General features: G+C 39.2%; 1 protein-coding gene across 4 annotated transcripts in view; it reads left to right on the forward strand.

The window, feature by feature from the left end:
* The window catches only part of SLC4A7 (solute carrier family 4 member 7), a 160924-nt gene that overhangs the window by 136656 nt on the left and 4743 nt on the right, over positions 1-19525 (forward strand). For 2 of the 4 annotated variants that reach the window (XM_077811253.1, XM_077811249.1), the window contains 9 exons: positions 768-929; positions 2657-2770; positions 4239-4400; positions 4714-4965; positions 7996-8064; positions 8632-8805; positions 9222-9353; positions 10161-10261; positions 12432-12539. In XM_077811253.1, coding sequence (XP_077667379.1) covers positions 768-929; positions 2657-2770; positions 4239-4400; positions 4714-4965; positions 7996-8064; positions 8632-8805; positions 9222-9353; positions 10161-10261; positions 12432-12539 — 1274 coding nt within the window. Of the gene's footprint in view, positions 1-767; positions 930-2656; positions 2771-4238; positions 4401-4713; positions 4966-7995; positions 8065-8631; positions 8806-9221; positions 9354-10160; positions 10262-10553; positions 10951-12431; positions 12540-19525 lie in introns of those variants that run through there. The other 2 variants (XM_077811252.1, XM_077811250.1) reach the window with 2 other exon arrangements.

The following is a 19525-nucleotide window of genomic DNA, read 5'->3' on the forward strand; positions in this document are numbered from 1 at the left end:
TTTGACAGGTAGGGCCAAGTTCTTTCAGAGGCTTGGTGATTATTTTGATATTAATTGGTAATTGTTTTGCTGTATTAATATATTATCATAGAAACATTCATTTTTAATAAGATATGAGTCCTCAATTCAGCAAAAGATTTGTGTATGTGCTTAAGATTCATTGACTTCAGTGGACTTAAGTACATGTGTAAAGTTAAGCATGTAGTTAAGTGCTTTGCTAAATTAGAGTCTGAAAATTGTATAAAGTATATTTGAGGATCATTTTTTGGTTCTGGAGTGAGGGAGATGTAAAGATAAGTCTTCAATTGTAATACTCTATGCTAGGACCAAAAGTAAATACAAGTTAAAAAATTTTTTTTAGGAATTATCCACAGTCCTAAACGGTAGTATCAGAATGTTTGTCTGGTTTTCTACTACGTAAGCAACAAACTCTGAAATTTCTCCCTTGATCCTCCCTAGACACCTTTGGTCTAGGATAGAAACAAAATTAACAATTTAAGATTTGCTTCCAAACTTCTCCAACTTTAGGAGCATATGCTGAGAGCATTTGATGCATGGTCCCTACCTCCCTTAAGTCTTGGGGTAATTAGTCTATGTAGAAAGCTTCAGTATAGACTTTGCGCTTTAAAAAATAAAAACTGATTGCCTTTTTCAGTGCAAATTTTTTGTTTTGGTGAGTTTAAAGGGGAGGCCTCAAGTTATAATGCTCCTTTGAATGACCTTTATTTTAAAGAGTGTAACTTGTTTTTTGTTGTTTTTGTTTGTAGGAATGCAAAAAGTTTCATGGTGTGTTTCTTGGATCAGCTTGCGGTCATCATGGCCCATATATTCCAGATGTTCTGTTTTGGTCCGTGATATTATTCTTTACAACATTTTTCCTCTCCTCTTTTCTCAAGCAGTTTAAGACCAAACGTTATTTCCCTACTAAGGTAATTAGGGTTCACTGCCATTTTGCTTTGAAATGACAGCCTTTCCTTCTTGCATACAATGATGTAATTCACTCCAGTTTTGCTTTTACTTAATGTGTTTCCAAAGGTTCAGAACACGGTATTGAGAATATTAGTTTGCTGCTATCATTCTCCCGGTGAGACAGAAATAAGTGATTGATAATTGGCTGATAATGCTGTAAATTTAGGAGTTAAAACTAAAAATATAGACACTGAGACAGAGGGTACTGGAAATGGTTAAAAGTTCTTGAAATTATGATAACTGAACTGTCATTTTCTTAAATTCTTTACTGTATTCACAACAATGAGTGACTTAAACATTCACAGACCTAAGGAGGCCCCCAAATCCACATTGGGATATAGTCAGATCTCACAAAGTGATTAGACATCCACACAGTTTGTCACATCCATTGGCACAGGATGATGGGTTGATACCTAACCTGGGGGGAAAAAGTATATCGCCAAACACAAGAGTGTTGGGAGCAACATCCCTTCACTCAGCCTCTGTTAGGGGGCTGATCTAATCCTTGCTGCTTGGATCAAGTGCCAGAAGATAATTCCTTTTAGCCAAAAGAAAGTGGGGAAGATGCTTGTGAAATTTAAACCCATACCCACGTATGCACATTAACTTTTACCATCCATCTTCCACACCTTGAAACTGTCCTACAGTATAACCCAAATTAGCTGAAGTATAAACATCCAGATCTCAGTAAAACTGTAAATTCTAAAGTGTGCTCTTGGAAATAAGAGTGACAGTGTAAAAACAAGATGTTAGAAAGGAAGGGATGAGCAGCCAGCCAACTCCCAAGTGAGAGGAGATCCGTGAGATTAGTCAATAGCACTGTTGGCTGGCTGGTGCTACAGCTCTATTATATGGGGAGGCGTCCTGTGGGGTAGCCTCTACAATGTTTTGCAAGTTGAAAAAATCATCACTATTTGTGCAGGCATCTTGCAGAAAAGCATCATGGCTATTGTTTCATAGTGAAATCATACCTTATCATATATGGAATGCAGCTATACCAGGTATGTAGTGTTTAGGATGGGATTGGAAGTTTAAGCATAGAAATTAGACTCTGCAGCGTGGGGCATGGGTCACTTGCTGGAGGATTCTCTGCACCTTGAAGTCTTTAAACCACGATTTGAGGACTTCAGTAGCTCAGATGTAAGTTAGGGGTTTGTTACAGGAGTTGGTGGGTGAGATTCCATGGTCTGTGTTGTGCAGGAGGTCAGACTAGACGATCATAATAGTCCCTTCTGACCTTTGTCTATGATTCTTTGACTTTTGCTATGGGATGGCCATTGTATTTTATATTTTGAGGTAGAGGCACATGCATCTTGTTGGGCTGAGGGACCTGTTTTAATGGTCTGGTCCTTCTTTTAAGGCTAATGGAACCCAATCATTTCCAAAGGCCTTTAAAGGAATTTGTTTCCTCCAACAGATCACTTCTTCGAGGCTAGGATTTAAGATAATATTTTATCCTCCATTAATAGGGTGGGCAATAAGACAATAGGGTTATGGTCACAGGTCACTTTAATTTACAGATAAAGTATGACAGAAGATGGTGCCAAGAATTGTGGGCTAAATCTGATCTGTTCGATCATTTAAAAAATTGAACTAATTTAAAGTTGCAAAAATTATCCATTTTGACAGGCATTAAATATAGCAGTGAAAATAGCTTGTATTTTAAGATACCTTTTTTCCCTTCTAGGTGCGCTCTACAATCAGTGACTTTGCTGTATTTCTGACCATAGTGATCATGGTTCTGATTGACTGGCTTGTTGGAGTTCCTTCTGCTAAATTACATGTTCCTGAGAAATTTGAAGTAAGAAACAAAAACCTTGTCCATTTAAAAAGGTTTAAATGATCTGCAATTTCATGGATAGTTGAACAGTGGAAAAATGAAAAAATTGCTGTTAAATATGGAAAAAGAAATTGACTTTTTTTGTGTTTGCAAAGAAATGCACTGTAATATGCGTGTTTTTTCCATGCTAATTTTTTTTCTGGATTGATGTATGTTTTTAATTTCTTGGCATTTTCTGTTCTGGGTCTAATTTTCATCTGATAAAGGAAGTTCCTGGAGATCCTTGCTATTCTATCTCACAGAGTAGCATGAACCCTTGTTCAGGAGAGATGTGCAGAAGCCAAGGAAAATGGAAAGGATTATGTTTGTTTTGTCTTGCTAAATTTTTTTCACATAAACCACACCCTCATATGACTTAATGTTATAATAATGCACTCCTAGCAGCTAATTGCACCACTCCTTCAGTCCACTAACTAAATGCGTTTTAGGCATAAGCCCTTGGTAAGATCCTCACCTACACCAGTTTTGCTGAGGACGTAGCACTAGTTATCAAATCAATGGATGAGCTACTTGTGGCACCTAAATCCATGAAAGCTCACAAGCAAAAGTTGGCCTGAAAATTAATTGGGGTAGAACCAAACTTCTTACAATTGGCAGTTTTGATCATCCTGCAGGCTTTAGCATCTTAGTGGGTAATCACCCCAATTGAGATTGATGATGATTTCACCTAGGTCTGCTCTGTTGTTGATAACATTGGAAGCATCAAGAAACAACTTGACGCCCAAACTGCAAAAGCATAGTCAGTAAAGGGGCACCTGATCAAGAATGTTCTTCATAAACTCAATATGCTGATAAGTAGAGAGACAAACTGAGGATTTATAATGCTTTGGTGGCCAGTATTTTGACCTGTGGGATTGAAACATGACCTCTCGGTGTCAAAATTGAAAAGAAGTTGGATATCATTCAGATGAAGCATGTACAAAAGATTGAAACTCTCAAATGGACAAATTCAAGTTGAATGAAGAGATCCATTTTTCTAACTAAACATGTCCCACTACCTCAAACTGTCGCCCAACGCTCTAAAATGGTATGGTCATCTGCTCCGAAGCATACCAGCTTCTTTATGGGAAAAATCTTAGACTTTCCATCAATAAAGAAGGATCAAAAAGGCCCCCAGAAGACCTAAAACATGGCTGGTCAGCATCAACAGATGCCTGTCCCTCACATGCATCCTATCCTGTAACACCCAGACTCAGGACAGAACATGATGTTGGTGACCTCTATGCTGTCCAAGTTACAGCATGAGAACAAACATAACATAATCTAACTTCACTCCAAGACATTTTCATTAATTTAAAAACTTGAATATGATTCTTTTAAAAGGCATTTTTAAAAAAAGTATTTAGTCTAAACTGAGTTTGACCTGTTTATTATAGCAGGCATTTACAGTTATAGATTTTCATTCCTATTACTCAAATTTGTTTTCCAGCCCACTCAAAAAGACAGGGGATGGCTCATAGATCCTCTTGGAGGTAATCCTTGGTGGACACTACTGGTAGCTGCTTTTCCTGCATTACTCTGTACCATTCTCATTTTCATGGACCAGCAAATCACAGCAGTAATCATAAACAGAAAGGAGCATAAGCTGAAGGTAATAGTTAGCTTTTTTTCATTTTTCGAATATATTCTGAACTCAATTGTAAGCATGTAAGACAACTTATTGCAAAAGAAACTTGTTCAGTGTTCTCTAAATAGGCTACATAACCGTAAATAGTGTAGGTCTTTGAAACATAAAATTAAATTGCAGCTACTTAAATGACCTGTTCATATCTAGTAACAAAACATAGTGTGGTGGGCATTCTAGAAATCTATCTAGAGAATTTTTTTTAGTCATTTAGTGTATAAATCTTTTATGTGCTGCAAATCTTTTTGCAGGTAACTCATTTCTTTACTTGACTTTACAGAAAGGCTGTGGTTATCATCTTGATCTGCTCATGGTTGGTGTTATGCTGGGGATATGTTCAATAATGGGCTTGCCTTGGTTTGTGGCTGCAACTGTCCTGTCTATAAGTCACGTCAATAGCCTAAAAGTAGAATCTGAATGCTCTGCCCCAGGAGAGCAACCTAAGTTCTTGGGAATCCGGGAGCAGCGCGTGACAGGGTTAATGATATTTGTTCTGATGGGCCTTTCTGTGTTCATGACCTCTGTTTTGAAGGTAAGAGATAATGGTTGTTCTAAAACATAGCATGTTTTATATTTTAATATCATTATTTACTATTGGATAATATAAGCAAGTTTAATATACGAATTAAAAGAAATCCACTTTCATTTTACAGTTGTCATTTTAGAGTTAATAGAAATGATGGCATAGATGAGAGTAAAAGACATCTGAGAAGATAGAGGTTATGATAAACACTCGTTCCTTATCTCAAATGCTTGATTACTTAAGACTCTTTTCTGACTAGTTATTTTACAGTTTTCCAGGCTCAGGGTTAACTTGTGGCAGGTCTGTACTCTAATGCATCTAAGGCAGAGGTGGGCAAACTACAGCCCATGGGGCGCATCCGGCCCGCGGGACCGTCCTGCCCGGCCCCTGAACTCCTGGCCAGGGAGGCTAGACCCTCGCCCCTCCCCCGCTGTCCCCTGCCCTGCAGTTATGCCACCATGTGGGCAGCATGGCTTGCACCCGCCCACCTCCCAGGCTTTCCAATAAGCTTGTCCTGCTGCTGGCATGGTAAGGGGGCAGCGGTGTTGGATAAGGGGCAGGAGGTCCTGGGGGGCAGAGAGAGGGCGGTTGGATGGGAGGGGTGGTCAGGAGACCGGGGAGAAGGGAGCAGGGGGGGTTGGGTAGGGGGTGGGGTCCCGGGGGGACAGTTAGGGACAGGGGTCCCGGAAGGGAGCGGTCAGGGGACAAGGAGTGTGTGTGTGTGGGGGGGGGGGTTGGATGAGTCAGGGGTCCTGGGGGGCCTGTTAGAGGGCGGGAAGTGGGAGGGGGGGTTGGATGGGTCAGGGGTTCTGAGGGGGGCAGTCAGGGGGCGGGAAGTGGGAGGGGGCGGATGGGGGCGGGGGCCAGGCTGTTTGCAGAGGCACAGCCTTCCCTACCCAGTCCTCCGTACTGTTTCGCAACCCCGATGTGGCCCTCAGGCCAAAAAGTTTGCCCACCCCTGAGCTAAGGGAGTGAAGGAAGAGGAAAGATACGATAGCTCTGTACACCTGCTTGAGTGGCAATAATATAGAATAGGAGAAAGATTAAATGTACACTTCTCAAGGAAATGATTCTATAAAAATGGCGTGGTATTTCATGTTTGTCTCAGTTACTTACATATACTGTGTTCTCACTTCACAAAATATTGTGTTTTGTCTATTTAGCAGTCTTGCAAACTCACTTTGGTATTGGAGCATCAACCTCAATCCTCTCTGTTCTATGCATCGCCATGCATAATAAAGGTTCTGCAGGTTATATTAGGGCCTCAGTTCACATCTGCATTATCTCTAAATTATTCTTTCAGTGCTTACAGTGATAGAGATGGCCAGGAATTTTTCAATGAAACCAAAACTTTTCCCTGAAATCTATCAGTTTTGATGAAAATGCGAGCGAGAAAGAGACCTCCCCACAGACTAGGTAATAGCCTGGTGTATAGGAAACTTGCTTGGAATATGGGAGACCCTGAATCAGGCAGAGAAGGGACTTGAACCTGAGTCTCCCACATCCCAGGTGAGCTCCCTAACTACTGGTGTGTGTGAGGGCGTCTGTTTTTTTCCACAAATTTTTTTGAACATGTCAAAACCTCAACATTTTTCATGAAACAGAATTCTTGTTTTCTGACCAACCCTATTCATATAGCTTTAAAGTATTAGAGGTTGACCATGGGTGTTACAGTAAACAATGGTCTTAAAGAAGAAGTTTTGATTAGATTGTAGGAAATATCCAAACAAAGCAATCTAATAATGGGAAAGCCACCAAGAGGTCACTAAGGCACTATCAATGGAAACATTCAAAAACTGATCCTCTAATACTCTTAACAGAGTATTGTAGAGAAGTAAAGATGCAGAAGATTGGTATCTTACCTATATTGTTTCTTTCACATTTCACAAATTCTAAACGTTTAATGCCTGATTTTTATGAAACTCAGTTGTTCAGTTTCCATGGAGCCAAAGGCAGCTGGAAACTAATAATGAATGTCTACTCCTTGTGCAATACTCCATCTAATTTTCTTTTTAATTTAAATGGCTATTGCCTTTCCCTTTTGCTTCCAACTACCCCCTCTCCCCGTTATGCTTGGCTGTAAGCTGTTGTGCTGTTGTTCAATATATTGATGAAAAGCACGTATTTTATTTCTTCGTACCTGATTAAATGTAGTTCAACCCCAATGAAATTTCTTAGTATGTCTATTTAATAGGAAAATGTCCTCACTATGAGCCACCCCACCATATATAATGAACATGGCTTGGGCACGGTTCATGATTCTGTCTCTCTGTCAAGTTTCAGTAAAGGCCTGTGTTCAAGATTAGTTGTAAGATGCACATGTATATCCTGGTTGTCTTCAAAGCATTTAGAACTTTTCAGTATAGTCAATTGGAAGGGAAAGTCAACCTTGACCTATATCCTATAAAATACTCTTCATTAGAATATATGGGTTATAAAGACCTGATCCAAGGCCCATTAAGTCAGTGGAATGATTCCCATTGACTTTTGTAAGCTTTAAAGCAATTCTTTATCAGAGCAAAATATGGCGTTGCAGAATTTGAGGAATGGATAGTTCAGGAGATTTTAGAGACCTTTCATTTCACTTGTGTTAGCTGGATTAGTGACCGAAAAGCAAATATCATATGATAGCATATTATGTGAAATAAACTGGTGGTCTCAATCCATTTCTTAGCAGATGGCTGTCTGTATTATATAAACCAAATTATTTGGTACTAACTGGCACTCAGGTTGCAGTGTCAGACAGGCCAAGGATTGATTGGACATGCAGACTTTTCTTAATCCTAGAGGCAGTCCCTTTCGAACATGGTTGAAGCACAGTGGCAAAACTGCCCTCTTCCTTGTTGCTGCCATGTTCTGTATTTATTCTCTGGTTAAATAAGGGACTTCGGACTCTACATATGTCAACCTAACACTGAAAAAAAAAGAAAAGGAAAAATTAGATCCCTTCCTTTAAGCACCTTCCATTAACCTGGACTGCCATATTTTACTATGTAATTTTATAAGTGCAAACTTTTAACTTTGTTTTTCCCCCCCTAGTTTATTCCAATGCCAGTTTTGTATGGTGTCTTTCTTTACATGGGAGTATCTTCACTAAGGGGCATCCAGGCAAGTTCCATTTTTATTAAACAAGCTGATTGCTTTTTTTAGAAAACATTTTGTACTTGATAAGGCTACTAAAAAACCTACTAAATTTAAATTGTCTTTGCCTGGAATATCCTTTCTATGAATAGAAACATACCATGTGCTCAGGGTAAAATTGCAAATATGATCTGAAATCAGTTGCTTTACATCAAATGAAATGGAAACTTTAAAATGTCATTTTATTGAAATGTAAGTAAAGGTACAATGTATTGTCAGATTAGGATGTAGATACGGGTACTGAGCATTATGTCTGGATAATTGCTCTTATTTCTGGGACACTTAAATTCTGGCATGTGTTCTTTCACTGGGCACTTGTTGAACAATATGAAATCCTTAAATATTGACACCCATTTTCTAAAATACTAAACAAGTAGTGACTTAAATCAAATATACACTACATTAATGCATTTCATGTATCGGCTGTAAAATGAAAGAATCTTATTTTTAATATTCCCAGTGTCTTTAATTATCCTGTCCACTTCTACGTGGATAAAATCATTAACTGAGGATGACTTTCTTCTCAATATATAGTTTTTTGACCGTATAAAATTGTTTGGAATGCCTGCCAAACATCAACCTGATTTGATCTACCTCCGTTATGTGCCACTCTGGAAGGTCCACGTCTTCACAGTTGTTCAGCTCACCTGTCTAGTTCTTTTATGGGTGATTAAAGCCTCTGCAGCTGCTGTTGTTTTCCCTATGATGGTAAGTTCTTTCCCAGCATCTTTGGGAATCTATTCATTTTCAAAAAGGGTCTGTGGATTAATGTATCTCTTCAAGGTTTATTTGCTGACTGAAAAAAGGTTATAGTAAAAATCCTCCTTTTTGGAAGCCAGTTATGATTTCTTTCTTTTCTTTAAAATAAACATCAGATTTAATTGAAAAGCTGTAGACTTGGTAAAAATTTATGTTTTGTGGTAGTTATCTCAATGGTCCATCTGTTCTTTTAGTAGTGAGTCAGATCTATTTGTTTGAAGTTATGATGTGATAACCTTTGTATGAGTAGAAAAAATATTCTGTCCTTGGTTTAAGAAGCTGATAACGTATTAGCATATACATATTTTTATTTTTCTGACATTCATATAAATATATTCTAAAGGATTCTTCTTATTTCCTGAAAGGTGCTAGCATTAGTTTTCATTCGTAAGCTCATGGACTTATGTTTCACCAAACGAGAGCTTAGTTGGCTGGATGACCTTATGCCAGAAAGTAAGAAGAAGAAAGAAGATGATAAAAAGAAAAAGGCAAAAGAGGTAAGTGTATAAAAGGCCAAAAGTGAGTTGAAAATTGCGAGAGGAAACTGCTACAGAAAACCTAAGCAAATACCCTAGTATTTAGAAGGCAATGTAATTGGCATGAAATTAAAAAAAAAAAAAAAAAGTAGTTTACATTAAATAAACATTAGGTTTTTATATCTAAGGTAATTAACATTTGGAATTCTCTGCCTTAGGAGTTACTGCCAGAATCTCTGTTAGGATTCAGGGAAAGAATAGGACAACTATAAAAATATTAATGGTATGGAATTTGATACCTAACTGTGGTTCAGTGGATTTTTCAAATTTAGCATCAGAAGCAATGTCTACCATGGCATACTGGTTGTGTTGGGATTTTCACCAGTCTCTAAAGAAATAAGGTGACACCCTGTCTCCAGTGAAGTTAATGACAGAACTCCGTTGACTTCATTAGGGCTAGGATTTCATCCACTGCATGTGACAGGGCTGTAGTTAAAACTGAATAATAGATACTTATTTACCAATAATTTTGCCTGTATAATTTTCCCCATTAAAATTTCAGATAAACTAACCCTCTCATCGCCAGTTCCCTAACAAACCTTTTAAATACATCATTAGAGGTTCTTATTTACCTTAAACATTATTTAGCCGAGGGGAGGGAGAGAAAACTATCTTGGGGAAGTTCCCCCTGCCACCACAATATTCAAAGGTAAATGGGTAATTTTTCCTACTGAATTGATGAAAATGTGTAATACTCAATCTCCTTGGCTTGGGCTAATTGTTCTTTCTGCTTCTTGAGTAATTTTATGTCATGCATGTGACCTGCAGGAAGCAGAGCGAATGCTTCAGACAGTGGACAGTGAAACTGTACATCTTCCATATGAAGGAGGAAATCTCTTACAGATTCCTGTAAAGGCCCTAAAATACAGGTATGATACAACTTACTGCTTTTTTGAAATTTGGGTTTTTTAAATCACTTTGTATTACTTGCAGTATTTATATTTTTTGCTTTAATTAAATAAACATAATTGACATATTTGAGTGAACAAATTTACATTTAAGCTTGTGACTCAGATAGGTAGCTGGGGAGGGCTTGGGGAATGGGAAAGAATTGAAGCAAATCTTGCCTTTTATGATATAGGGGCTTGTGTGTCCCCCTTTTTTTTTTTTTTTTTAAATAATTGCATTTTAATAATTCATTTACATAACCATCTTGAACAGATCAGATGACTCAGTTTCGACCAGCTGTTCACAGGGTGAAGAAGCTGTTTTGGTCAGTTCTTGTCTATAGAATATTTGTGTGTTACTATGCATGGCTAATGATATGAAATGTTAGGTTTCGTTTAAGTATAGTTAACTAATGGCATTAGTTGAGCCATATGTTTACCAGCTGCTTTGATTTATAAAGTTGAGGTCTAAAACTGTCTTTTGCAGATCATAATTTTTACACCTTTTTAATTATAAGTTTGCACACATAAAATAGTTTTCAGATTATTAACTGGAACCAGAGCAATTAAAAATAACATGCTTACTATTTGGATAAATTATCTCAGTTTTTCTCTTGCTGAGAATGAGCCTTATTCCCCACTGTCTTACATGTTGTGGAGTCATAGCTGAAGAAAATTTGAAATACTACTGTCCTGATAAGATAGAGTTTCAAGCCTACTTTGCATAGGTATGAATAGATCCATAAGGTGCATGTTAGTGGAGAATCAGGCAGTGTCTAATCATTCCTGTAAAGGGACTGCATTTGTGGGAGGGATTGAAGAGGGGGGGAAGAGTGGCAAAAATGACTTGACTGAGACACTGTGTGCTATCTGTATAAATACTTGTTCAGGGGCGTGGGGCACGTAAAAAGTAGATTTGAGCAACATCTAGATTATTGGCAATCTAGCAAATATCACCCGATTTCAAATGCTGGATCAGCAGGAAAAGTTGACAGTTTAGGTCTTCATACTTCATGATACAGGTCACTTCAACCTCAGTTCTTTTTATCAAATTCAGAATAATAGTGCCTTTATGCTTGCTTCCCTGATTATTTCCTGGGTACTGGTCAGAACAATTCTGATCTCTGAAAGATGTCAGCCTTTATTAAAAAAAACAAAAAGTACGACTTATTTTTATAATTCCTAAACAACCCATAATGGATTTTTGAAAGATTAAAGGAAAAGATATTTGAGAAAATGAAGTATCTAATTCATATTACAGTGGGAGGGGGTCACGCGCTTCAGAGCTTCTGTAGGCCAGACTCATTGTATACAGCAGGGGTTCTTTGCATTCCACCCCACAACCTCTCTGTGTGCCACACTGCCATCCCCCTCTGTTGCAAGGACTTCCTGCAACTCCTCCCAATCATCCCCATGCCAGGGGTTCTGTGTGCTCTCCATACCCCCCCATGCCAGGGGCTTTGCACCCCTTTTCCCAATGCCAGGGGCTATATCTGCCTCTCCTTCCCCCATGCTAAGGACTATGTGCTTCCCTAACCATACCATGGTCCCTCATTCTGCCCCGAGCCAGGGGCTGTGTGCTCACCATCGTGCCCCATATCTCCCCCTATCCCCCACAACATTAGTCTGGGAGATAAGTCTGTCAGGGTGTCATCATGTCAAACTGCACTGGGAGGCTGGGTGGAGATGAGGTATGGGATTGTTATGCTAGAAGGGCATTAAAGATGGTGCAGTTGTATGATCTATAGATAATTGCAGAGCTGCATGAAGCTATGGGTGTGTTAATCAGATGCCAGGGGCTCCGTGTGTCCCATGTTCCCCCTTTTGATTTTCTGATTCTTCCCACAAATCAGTAGGGTTCTGGCAATTGATGCCTAGAACATTGCTTGAATTTTTGGAATTGATGGGATGCTGTGTTCAAAAGTTACTATGTTACATACAAACAGTCCTAAGCTGCTACGACATGGGAGACCACCCAGGATTTGGTGTTCTAAATTTCAGTTTAACTGCATTAGGGTGATTTTTACTTAAAATGTCACTTGTGGCTATGTAAGTGATAACAGAAGGCACTACTGATGTGAACGGTATGGGTGACAAAGTTAATGCTTTGCAAGGTATTGAGTACTAACCAAAAAGTATGTTTGTTCTTCAGCATTGATCCCTCAGTTGTAAACATATCAGACGAAATGGCCAAAACTGCACAATGGAAGGCTCTTGCCATGAATACTGAGAATGCCAAAGTAACCAGAGCTAACCTGAGGTAGCTATAATTACCCACTTACACATTTTCTAACTGCAGTTTTGTTTGTGTTTAGCAGCTGTTGGCTGTGAAAATAGTTTGTTTTAAGAATGTATTTTCTATACCTTGAAAATATATGGGAGAATATATATTGACATCTTACTTTCAAGAGACACTTGAGATTCTGAAAACCTTCTTTTTTTGGTGATCTTTACCAAGAGGTTATACAGTAACTAGTGTCATACCTGCTATGAACCCTTTTAATTAAAATGTAGAAAGTATTGTCTCATAATTAGAAGACCTTTCCAGTTTGCTTGAGATATGTATGCTAATCTGAAAGGGACTTAGATTACGAAAAGTTTTATTGGCATGTGTTCATAAAGGATCTGAGTATCAGAAGGGCCTGGGAGCTGCAGGTGCTCAGTACATCTGAAAATCAGATGCTAAAGCTAGTGTCCCGTCCCCAGCAAAACAGCCTCTGTGTGGCTTCCTGCCATCCCATCTTCATAGGTGTCCCTTTTCGCTGGCCCTATCTCCTGCACTCAGAAAGGATAGAATTAGGAATTGATGGGTGAGGTGTTGCATCATCTGTATACTCCCCATGGATTTGCCCATTGTGGAGATGGAGGGGGTGGAGAGATCCTCAGGAGGATGAATTCACTGGCTTTCTGACTGCTTTGTGTTGTCCTAGGACCTTGTCCTGTTTTTTGCTTTCTGATTTTTTTAATCCCTCCCTGTCTTCACTAACCAAAACTTGTGTCTAATTTTAAAGTTTCAGTGGAAAAAAAGTTTTATTTCAATGGAGATAAAACCATTGAAATGGTATACTGGAATGTTAGGGCTCTATGCAGCCATGAATTCTCTGTGACTGGACTTGCATGCTCCATGATGGCCAACAGCCTCTTTGTCATATGGAGTTAGTTTTCATCCCTAGGAGCAATCACCTAATACAAACTACATTCTGAGTGATTCCTCCCGGTATTCTGTTGGAGGTTCTTCCTTGGTTGGCTGAATCTCAGTCAGGCCAAAGGGAGATAAAAACCCAGCGACTGCTTATAGGAAAAATGGGAGCTAACACAGCACACTCCATTTAGATTGCTAGTGGGAGGCATTTTAAAATTCTTTTGTGTTGTTCTGCCTCTGCCCTTGTCAGCAACTCTGTAAGGGAGTTATCTCTCTCTAGGGAGTAACTCTTCAAGTTTCATGCTCTGTAAAAGGATGACTCCTGAGAATTAATAGTTGACCATCTCTCAGGGGAGAGGAGATTACTTACACACAAACTCTCCTCCTCTTTTTCCCCTCCGGTCTTATCTGTAGTTCCCAGGCAAACAGCTAAAATATATTTTGTTGTTGTTTACCACCACCATTATCATATCAGCTAGGACTTCATTGTGCTAGGCGCTATACAAACACAGAATAAAAAGATGCAATCTAAGTATAAGACGAGACAAAACATGGAGACTGACAGATAGAAGAGGGAGTATAAGGAAACAAGGAGACCAATATCGGTCAGTGTGATAGGCAGTAGGCTCAGTATACCAGCAACCTGACTATTGTCAAGTTTATTGTAGGCATGGCTTCAAAGGAGAATTTGAAGGAGAGATTTGAAGGAGGGTAATGAGGTAGCTTTGCAGGTGTTTGTAGGGAGCTCCTCCCAGATGTGAGGTGCTATCTGGGGAAAAAGAACACAGGTGCTTGTTTGAAAATTTAACAAGTGGATGATAGAAGTTGTCTTTGGCTGATGTCTCTCTGTCAATACTGAATGAGATGACATGCTGACCATGAAGGGCTTTAAAATTGAAGACAAGTAGCTTATGTTTGATGCAATAGAAAAGCAGGGGAGCCAATGGAGAGTTGCAAAGAGAAGGGTGACATGGTCAAAGTGATGGGCCAACAGTGTTTTAAATGGATACAAGTGGGTTAAGATTGCATTTTTCAAGGCTGGAGAAAATGATGTTGTAGTAACTAAGATGATGAGAGTAAAGATGTGTGCATGGATAGGAAATGCCACATCTTCGAGAAGTCATGCAAAAGAATCTGCAAGATTTAGATGTAGCCTGGATGTGAAGATCTAGATGGGGGTCAGTTGAAGATGATGCCCAAGTTACTGGCCTCAGTGACTGGTATTATGATGATGATGTCCACAGTGGTTGAGAGGGATATAATGGGAAGGGTTTGGGGGAGAAGATTGAGCTCTGTTTTAGCCACGTTGAGTTTGAGCTGACAGCTAGATGTCCATGAGGAGACATCATACAGGCTGTAATTTTAGTTTGGGTAGAAGGAGACAGATCTGAGTCATAAGCCTACAGATGGTAGTTGAATGTGTGTCTGTGGATGAGATTATCCAGAGATATGATGTAGAGGGAGAAGAAAAGGGACCAAGGACAGAGCCCTGTGAAACTCCCACAGGAAGTTAAATGGGGGACGAGGAAAAGGAGTGATTAGAGAGGTAGGAGGAAAATCAGGAGAGGACAGCCACAGAAGCCAGGTGAGGACAAGATTTCAAGAAGAGCATGGGCTACTGTTGAAGGTGGCTGAAAGGTCAAGGAGGATGAAGATGGAGTAATGGTTCTGGCATTTGGCTAGAAGGAGGTCTTTGATCAGAATGGTTTCAGTGGAGTGCAAGAGGTGGAAGCTGGATTGGGAGAGGGTCTATAATGGAATTGGAGGAGTGGAACTCCAGACAGTAATTGCAAACAGAGTTTAGAGATGAAATGGAGATAGGGAAGTGGTGGGAGAGACAAGCTGGGGTCTAGGATGGGTTTTTCAAGATAGGAAGGACTGAAGCATGCTTGTATTGAGGGGAAAGAGCGAGAGAAGAGAGAGAGGTTAAGGAGAAGAGTAAGGAAGGAGATGAGTGAGTGTGAGTCATATCAGGAAAGGAATGAGGTCACTGGGCAAGGGGAAGGATTAGAGGAGGAGAGTAGATAAGCTTCTCATGCTGTCGAGTATCTCTGGCAGAAATCCCATGAGGGGACTGACTTCTTCCACTACACATTCGTGTTCTCCTCCTTCAGGTTTCTTATCTTCCCTACTAAACAACTCTAATTCTCCAATTTAATTCAGCCCCACTCCAAAAATTCTGGTTGCCTTTTCACAATCTTAGACTCACTCCTCAAACTCTCCCCTCCCCTGCTCCTCTTTTCTCCCCCCACAGAATCTTGCCAATTTCTTCCAAGAGAAAAATAATAAAATATTATATGGCCTTCCCCTCCTATAACTTTGTCTTCCTTCTCTCCCTGTCACAGATGCAGAATGTAAAGTTTTATACATCCAAGCATTTGATTCATTTATTTTTCCCTTTGTTGGTATCACTGGATTGGTTGGTCTGCTGCGGAACCATCTTTCTTCCCCACCAGTCCATATAGATATTTTCAGATTAATAAGACTCTTATAGGATGTATTCTACAGTCTGTCATTCAGCTCTGTGGTGCACTCTAGGCCAGTCTGCTGCTCACCTAAAGGACTGATATTAGGAGGCTCATTCTTAATTGAGTTAATGCCTGTTCACCGCATTTACACCAAAGCTCTTTGATTTTTATTTTTTCCAGTTACCCTTCTCTCAAATCTTTTGAGGAGCTGGTCTGTCTTTTTTCTTTTGGAGTCTAGACAATTCTTCTTTTCTTTAAAGATGCTATCCTCAGAGTAGTCTTACTCATGCTCACAATCCAGAACTACCAAAGCTTTCAAACTCTTAATATTCAAAGCTTTCTGGCCCTCTCGGGTAGTGGCAGATGTGAGACACTCCCTTTATTGGTCATATGTTGTTTCCCGTCAATGCCTCAATAAACTTCCAGCCAGTTCCTTGATCATGGTCAGGCAAGAAGTTCTCGGAGAAGAGATGCTTGAGATCTCCCACCATAGTCACTCTGGCACTGCTTGACAAACAGCTCTACTTTCGGGATGAATGATTTCTTCCTTTCATCCCTGACCCTCCAATCAGCTTCCATTTAAATTAGTTTGTTTCTGTTTTTTGATTCTCCAAGCTATATGGCTCCTTTATGCAATAATTATAAAAGTGTCATTGGCCTTTTTTTTGGTGCTGTCTATTGTAATGTTTTTCTATTGTGAGATAACATTTGATGTCCAAGAATAAATATCTTGTGCAGATGGTGTCTTTAAAGAAGAAAAAATACTTATTGTACTTCTGCATCAAAGATCTCATGAGATTGTCACTCAGACACTTGTTTACCTTTGAGTTCGATGGTCCTGTTCTTGATGTTATGGGTTTCTCCTTTTGATAGTTACAGCTCTTCATGCATCACTTTGGATGTTGTTACACTTACATTTCAAAAGAAAATATATTAATTTTTATGGTACGAGTTACTGCAACATCCTTTTCTTTGGCTTTGACAAACGTATTCTTGCCCAGTCTCATCCATTCAGAATGCTGCTGCAAAGATCCTTTTCCCTTTTCCTTTGACCATATCACCCCTCTCTCTGCATCCTCTCTCTTCTGTACGTGTTAGTGTGAAAATCCAGTCACTGTAGAATGGCACAGTTAGCCATCTGTAGTTTTTCGTATTGTAATTCAACTAGCGAGCAGGTAGAGTGGCTGTTGCTCTTGTGGGAGACATGCACATAAAGTTAGTGCCTGAAGATGCTGAACAACCAGGAAATCAAAATAAATTAGTTTTTTTGATTTAATATCTTATTACATGCAAAGTATAAAGAATTTAAAAAAAAAACCTTTAAAATGTAGCAAACAAATCAAATATGAAGCTAAGATTACAGACCAATTCTGTGTATCATACATAACAATAAATGAGTCAGATATCAATCCAAATAAGGACAGGCTCAAAGGAGCAGCTGTAAATTAATTAATTAATTAGTAGAATAAGAAAAGAGGCTAGCCTAAAATTCAGCAAGTGCATTAAGGACTTGTAAAGCATTGCAACTTTGCACTGTGCTCATGCCAAATCAGTTAAATCCAGAGGTGTAAATGAGGTGTTCCCTTCCAAAATCATCTCTGCGCATGCCTGGTTTCCTGATTCAGATGACTATCAAGCATACATCTCATATTTTTAATCCAAAGATCTCTGCACTTGCCAGTCTGTGTCTGTAATAAAGGAGCAGAAGAGTTAGATGTCCTGAGAATGCTCTGGCCACATTCTTACCCATAAAATTGAGAATGTTTGTTGCTAATTTTAGTTTGCTCTCCTTGCTTTTCCTGAATTAATTTGAAATCAGCAGTAACTCCCTTTTCCTGCTGCATATAGGTATCTCTAAATTACAATCCCTTTCCAACTCTAGTTAAAATATTTCCAAGAAGTTTATTCTAATTGCTAAAAAAAACCCAATATCTATTACAATTAGGCTGCAATAGTAATTAGGCAACTAATTAACTAATAGCAATTAGGCAACAATAATCTCACAGTAACATTTAAGAACTGTTTGGATAAGCTTGGAAGGACTGGTCAAAAGGCAGCACATCAGAGTTCAGGTCTTTGATATTGCATACCCGAGGTCAACTGTTCCTCCCAAAAGGAACGAGATTGGAGGAGGTTGAGATGTACCTTGTATTGCTCATCAGTGACCCTTCCTTTCCAATTACCTGATATTTGGAACAGTATAGGTAGTAATCATGCCATCTTTTCCTGTTTCATCAAATCCTAGATTTCTCCTTTCCATTGAAAAGGGATAATTTTCCCATTGGGTAGTCTAAAGTTTAGAATATGTTTTTGGTAAATAAATGTTACAATCATCTGATGCCATTGCATCCTCCTTCCCCGCCACCGGTGGATGCTGTTTGGACTCAACCGCTGGATCCCACATGCTCAAGGCTTGCTGGGTCTGATTAGAGATTAGGCATTGTCTGTCCCTTTGTCTCTGGGCATACTCTTGGGGTACAGATCCGTTGTCTAGCACCCCTCCTTAGAAATGGGACTTCACAATCCAACTGCATAGACATAGAAACTAGTGCAAGCCCTCCCAAGCTTACTAAGTAGGCTTGCATACTCTGAGTTCCATTGAAGCTGAGGACCATACAGTTTAACCCTTTACAGTTTCCTTCCTCATGCACAATGTGACAGTGAAAGCAAGTAACCCAGAGACTTTTCAAAGTAACTTCCAAACCAGTCACATTTCACTCACAGACCAAGCACAAGAGAGATACTGATTTAAGAAAAAATAAAAGTACCTGCATTCAAACCCCTGCCTCAGTTTCCTTACCACTCTGAGAGCCCTTTGGGCTTTGGTCAGTGTCTTCTAGGGAACCCAAGATCCTTCCTTTTCTTCCTGCACAGTTTGCCTTCTGGTTCTTGTTGATTATAAAAAGGCCATTGAAAAGACTTCTTTTATAAAGTTCTAGTTCCCCTTGCTAAATGACTGCTCTGAGCTGCTTGAAGTTCTTGTCAGGTAAAGAGTTGCTTAGTTATGACCCACCTGAGAAAGGACTACTTTGGGTGGCAGCCATCTCATTGTTCATGGGGTCTTTTATTTGAATAAAAGACAGTTCAGGTGAACAACTCCTGATTGTTCTCCTTTGCTAACCCTCCGCTAGGCACAAGCATTTCTCCAGACATCTGCTGGAATCCCAATCCAATATGGAGGTTAAAAAGCAAAAGTTTAGGCACAGTACAGTTTTACAATCAAGATGGTGTTCACAAAATAAATGGAGTTTGCAGATTGATATAGATAAATGCAGACATATACTAATCCATCACAAAATGTCTGTGATATAAATGGAATTTATGACAAATGTTTCTCCCTCAACCCCCACACCTCCAAAAAACCAAAACACTTTTTCCATTTCCATATAATTAACAAAACTGAATTTCCCTGAAAATAATTATATGATGTAGATACTATTGTTTGGTACACATTTTACTGTTGATACATTTAAATGGCCAAAAACATCATTTTCTGATAGGGCATATCACAGTTCACAAGAATCTTACGGTCCGGGTTGGAATGCAAGAGCAGAATGGTATGCAAGATTTTACTTTTAGGTTTGCTGCCTTTTCAAACTAGTACTGTGTGTATGAGATTTTTATTATAAATGTATC

Source organism: Eretmochelys imbricata, chromosome 2, assembly GCF_965152235.1.
Source record: "Eretmochelys imbricata isolate rEreImb1 chromosome 2, rEreImb1.hap1, whole genome shotgun sequence".
Lineage (NCBI taxonomy): Eukaryota > Metazoa > Chordata > Testudines > Cheloniidae > Eretmochelys > Eretmochelys imbricata.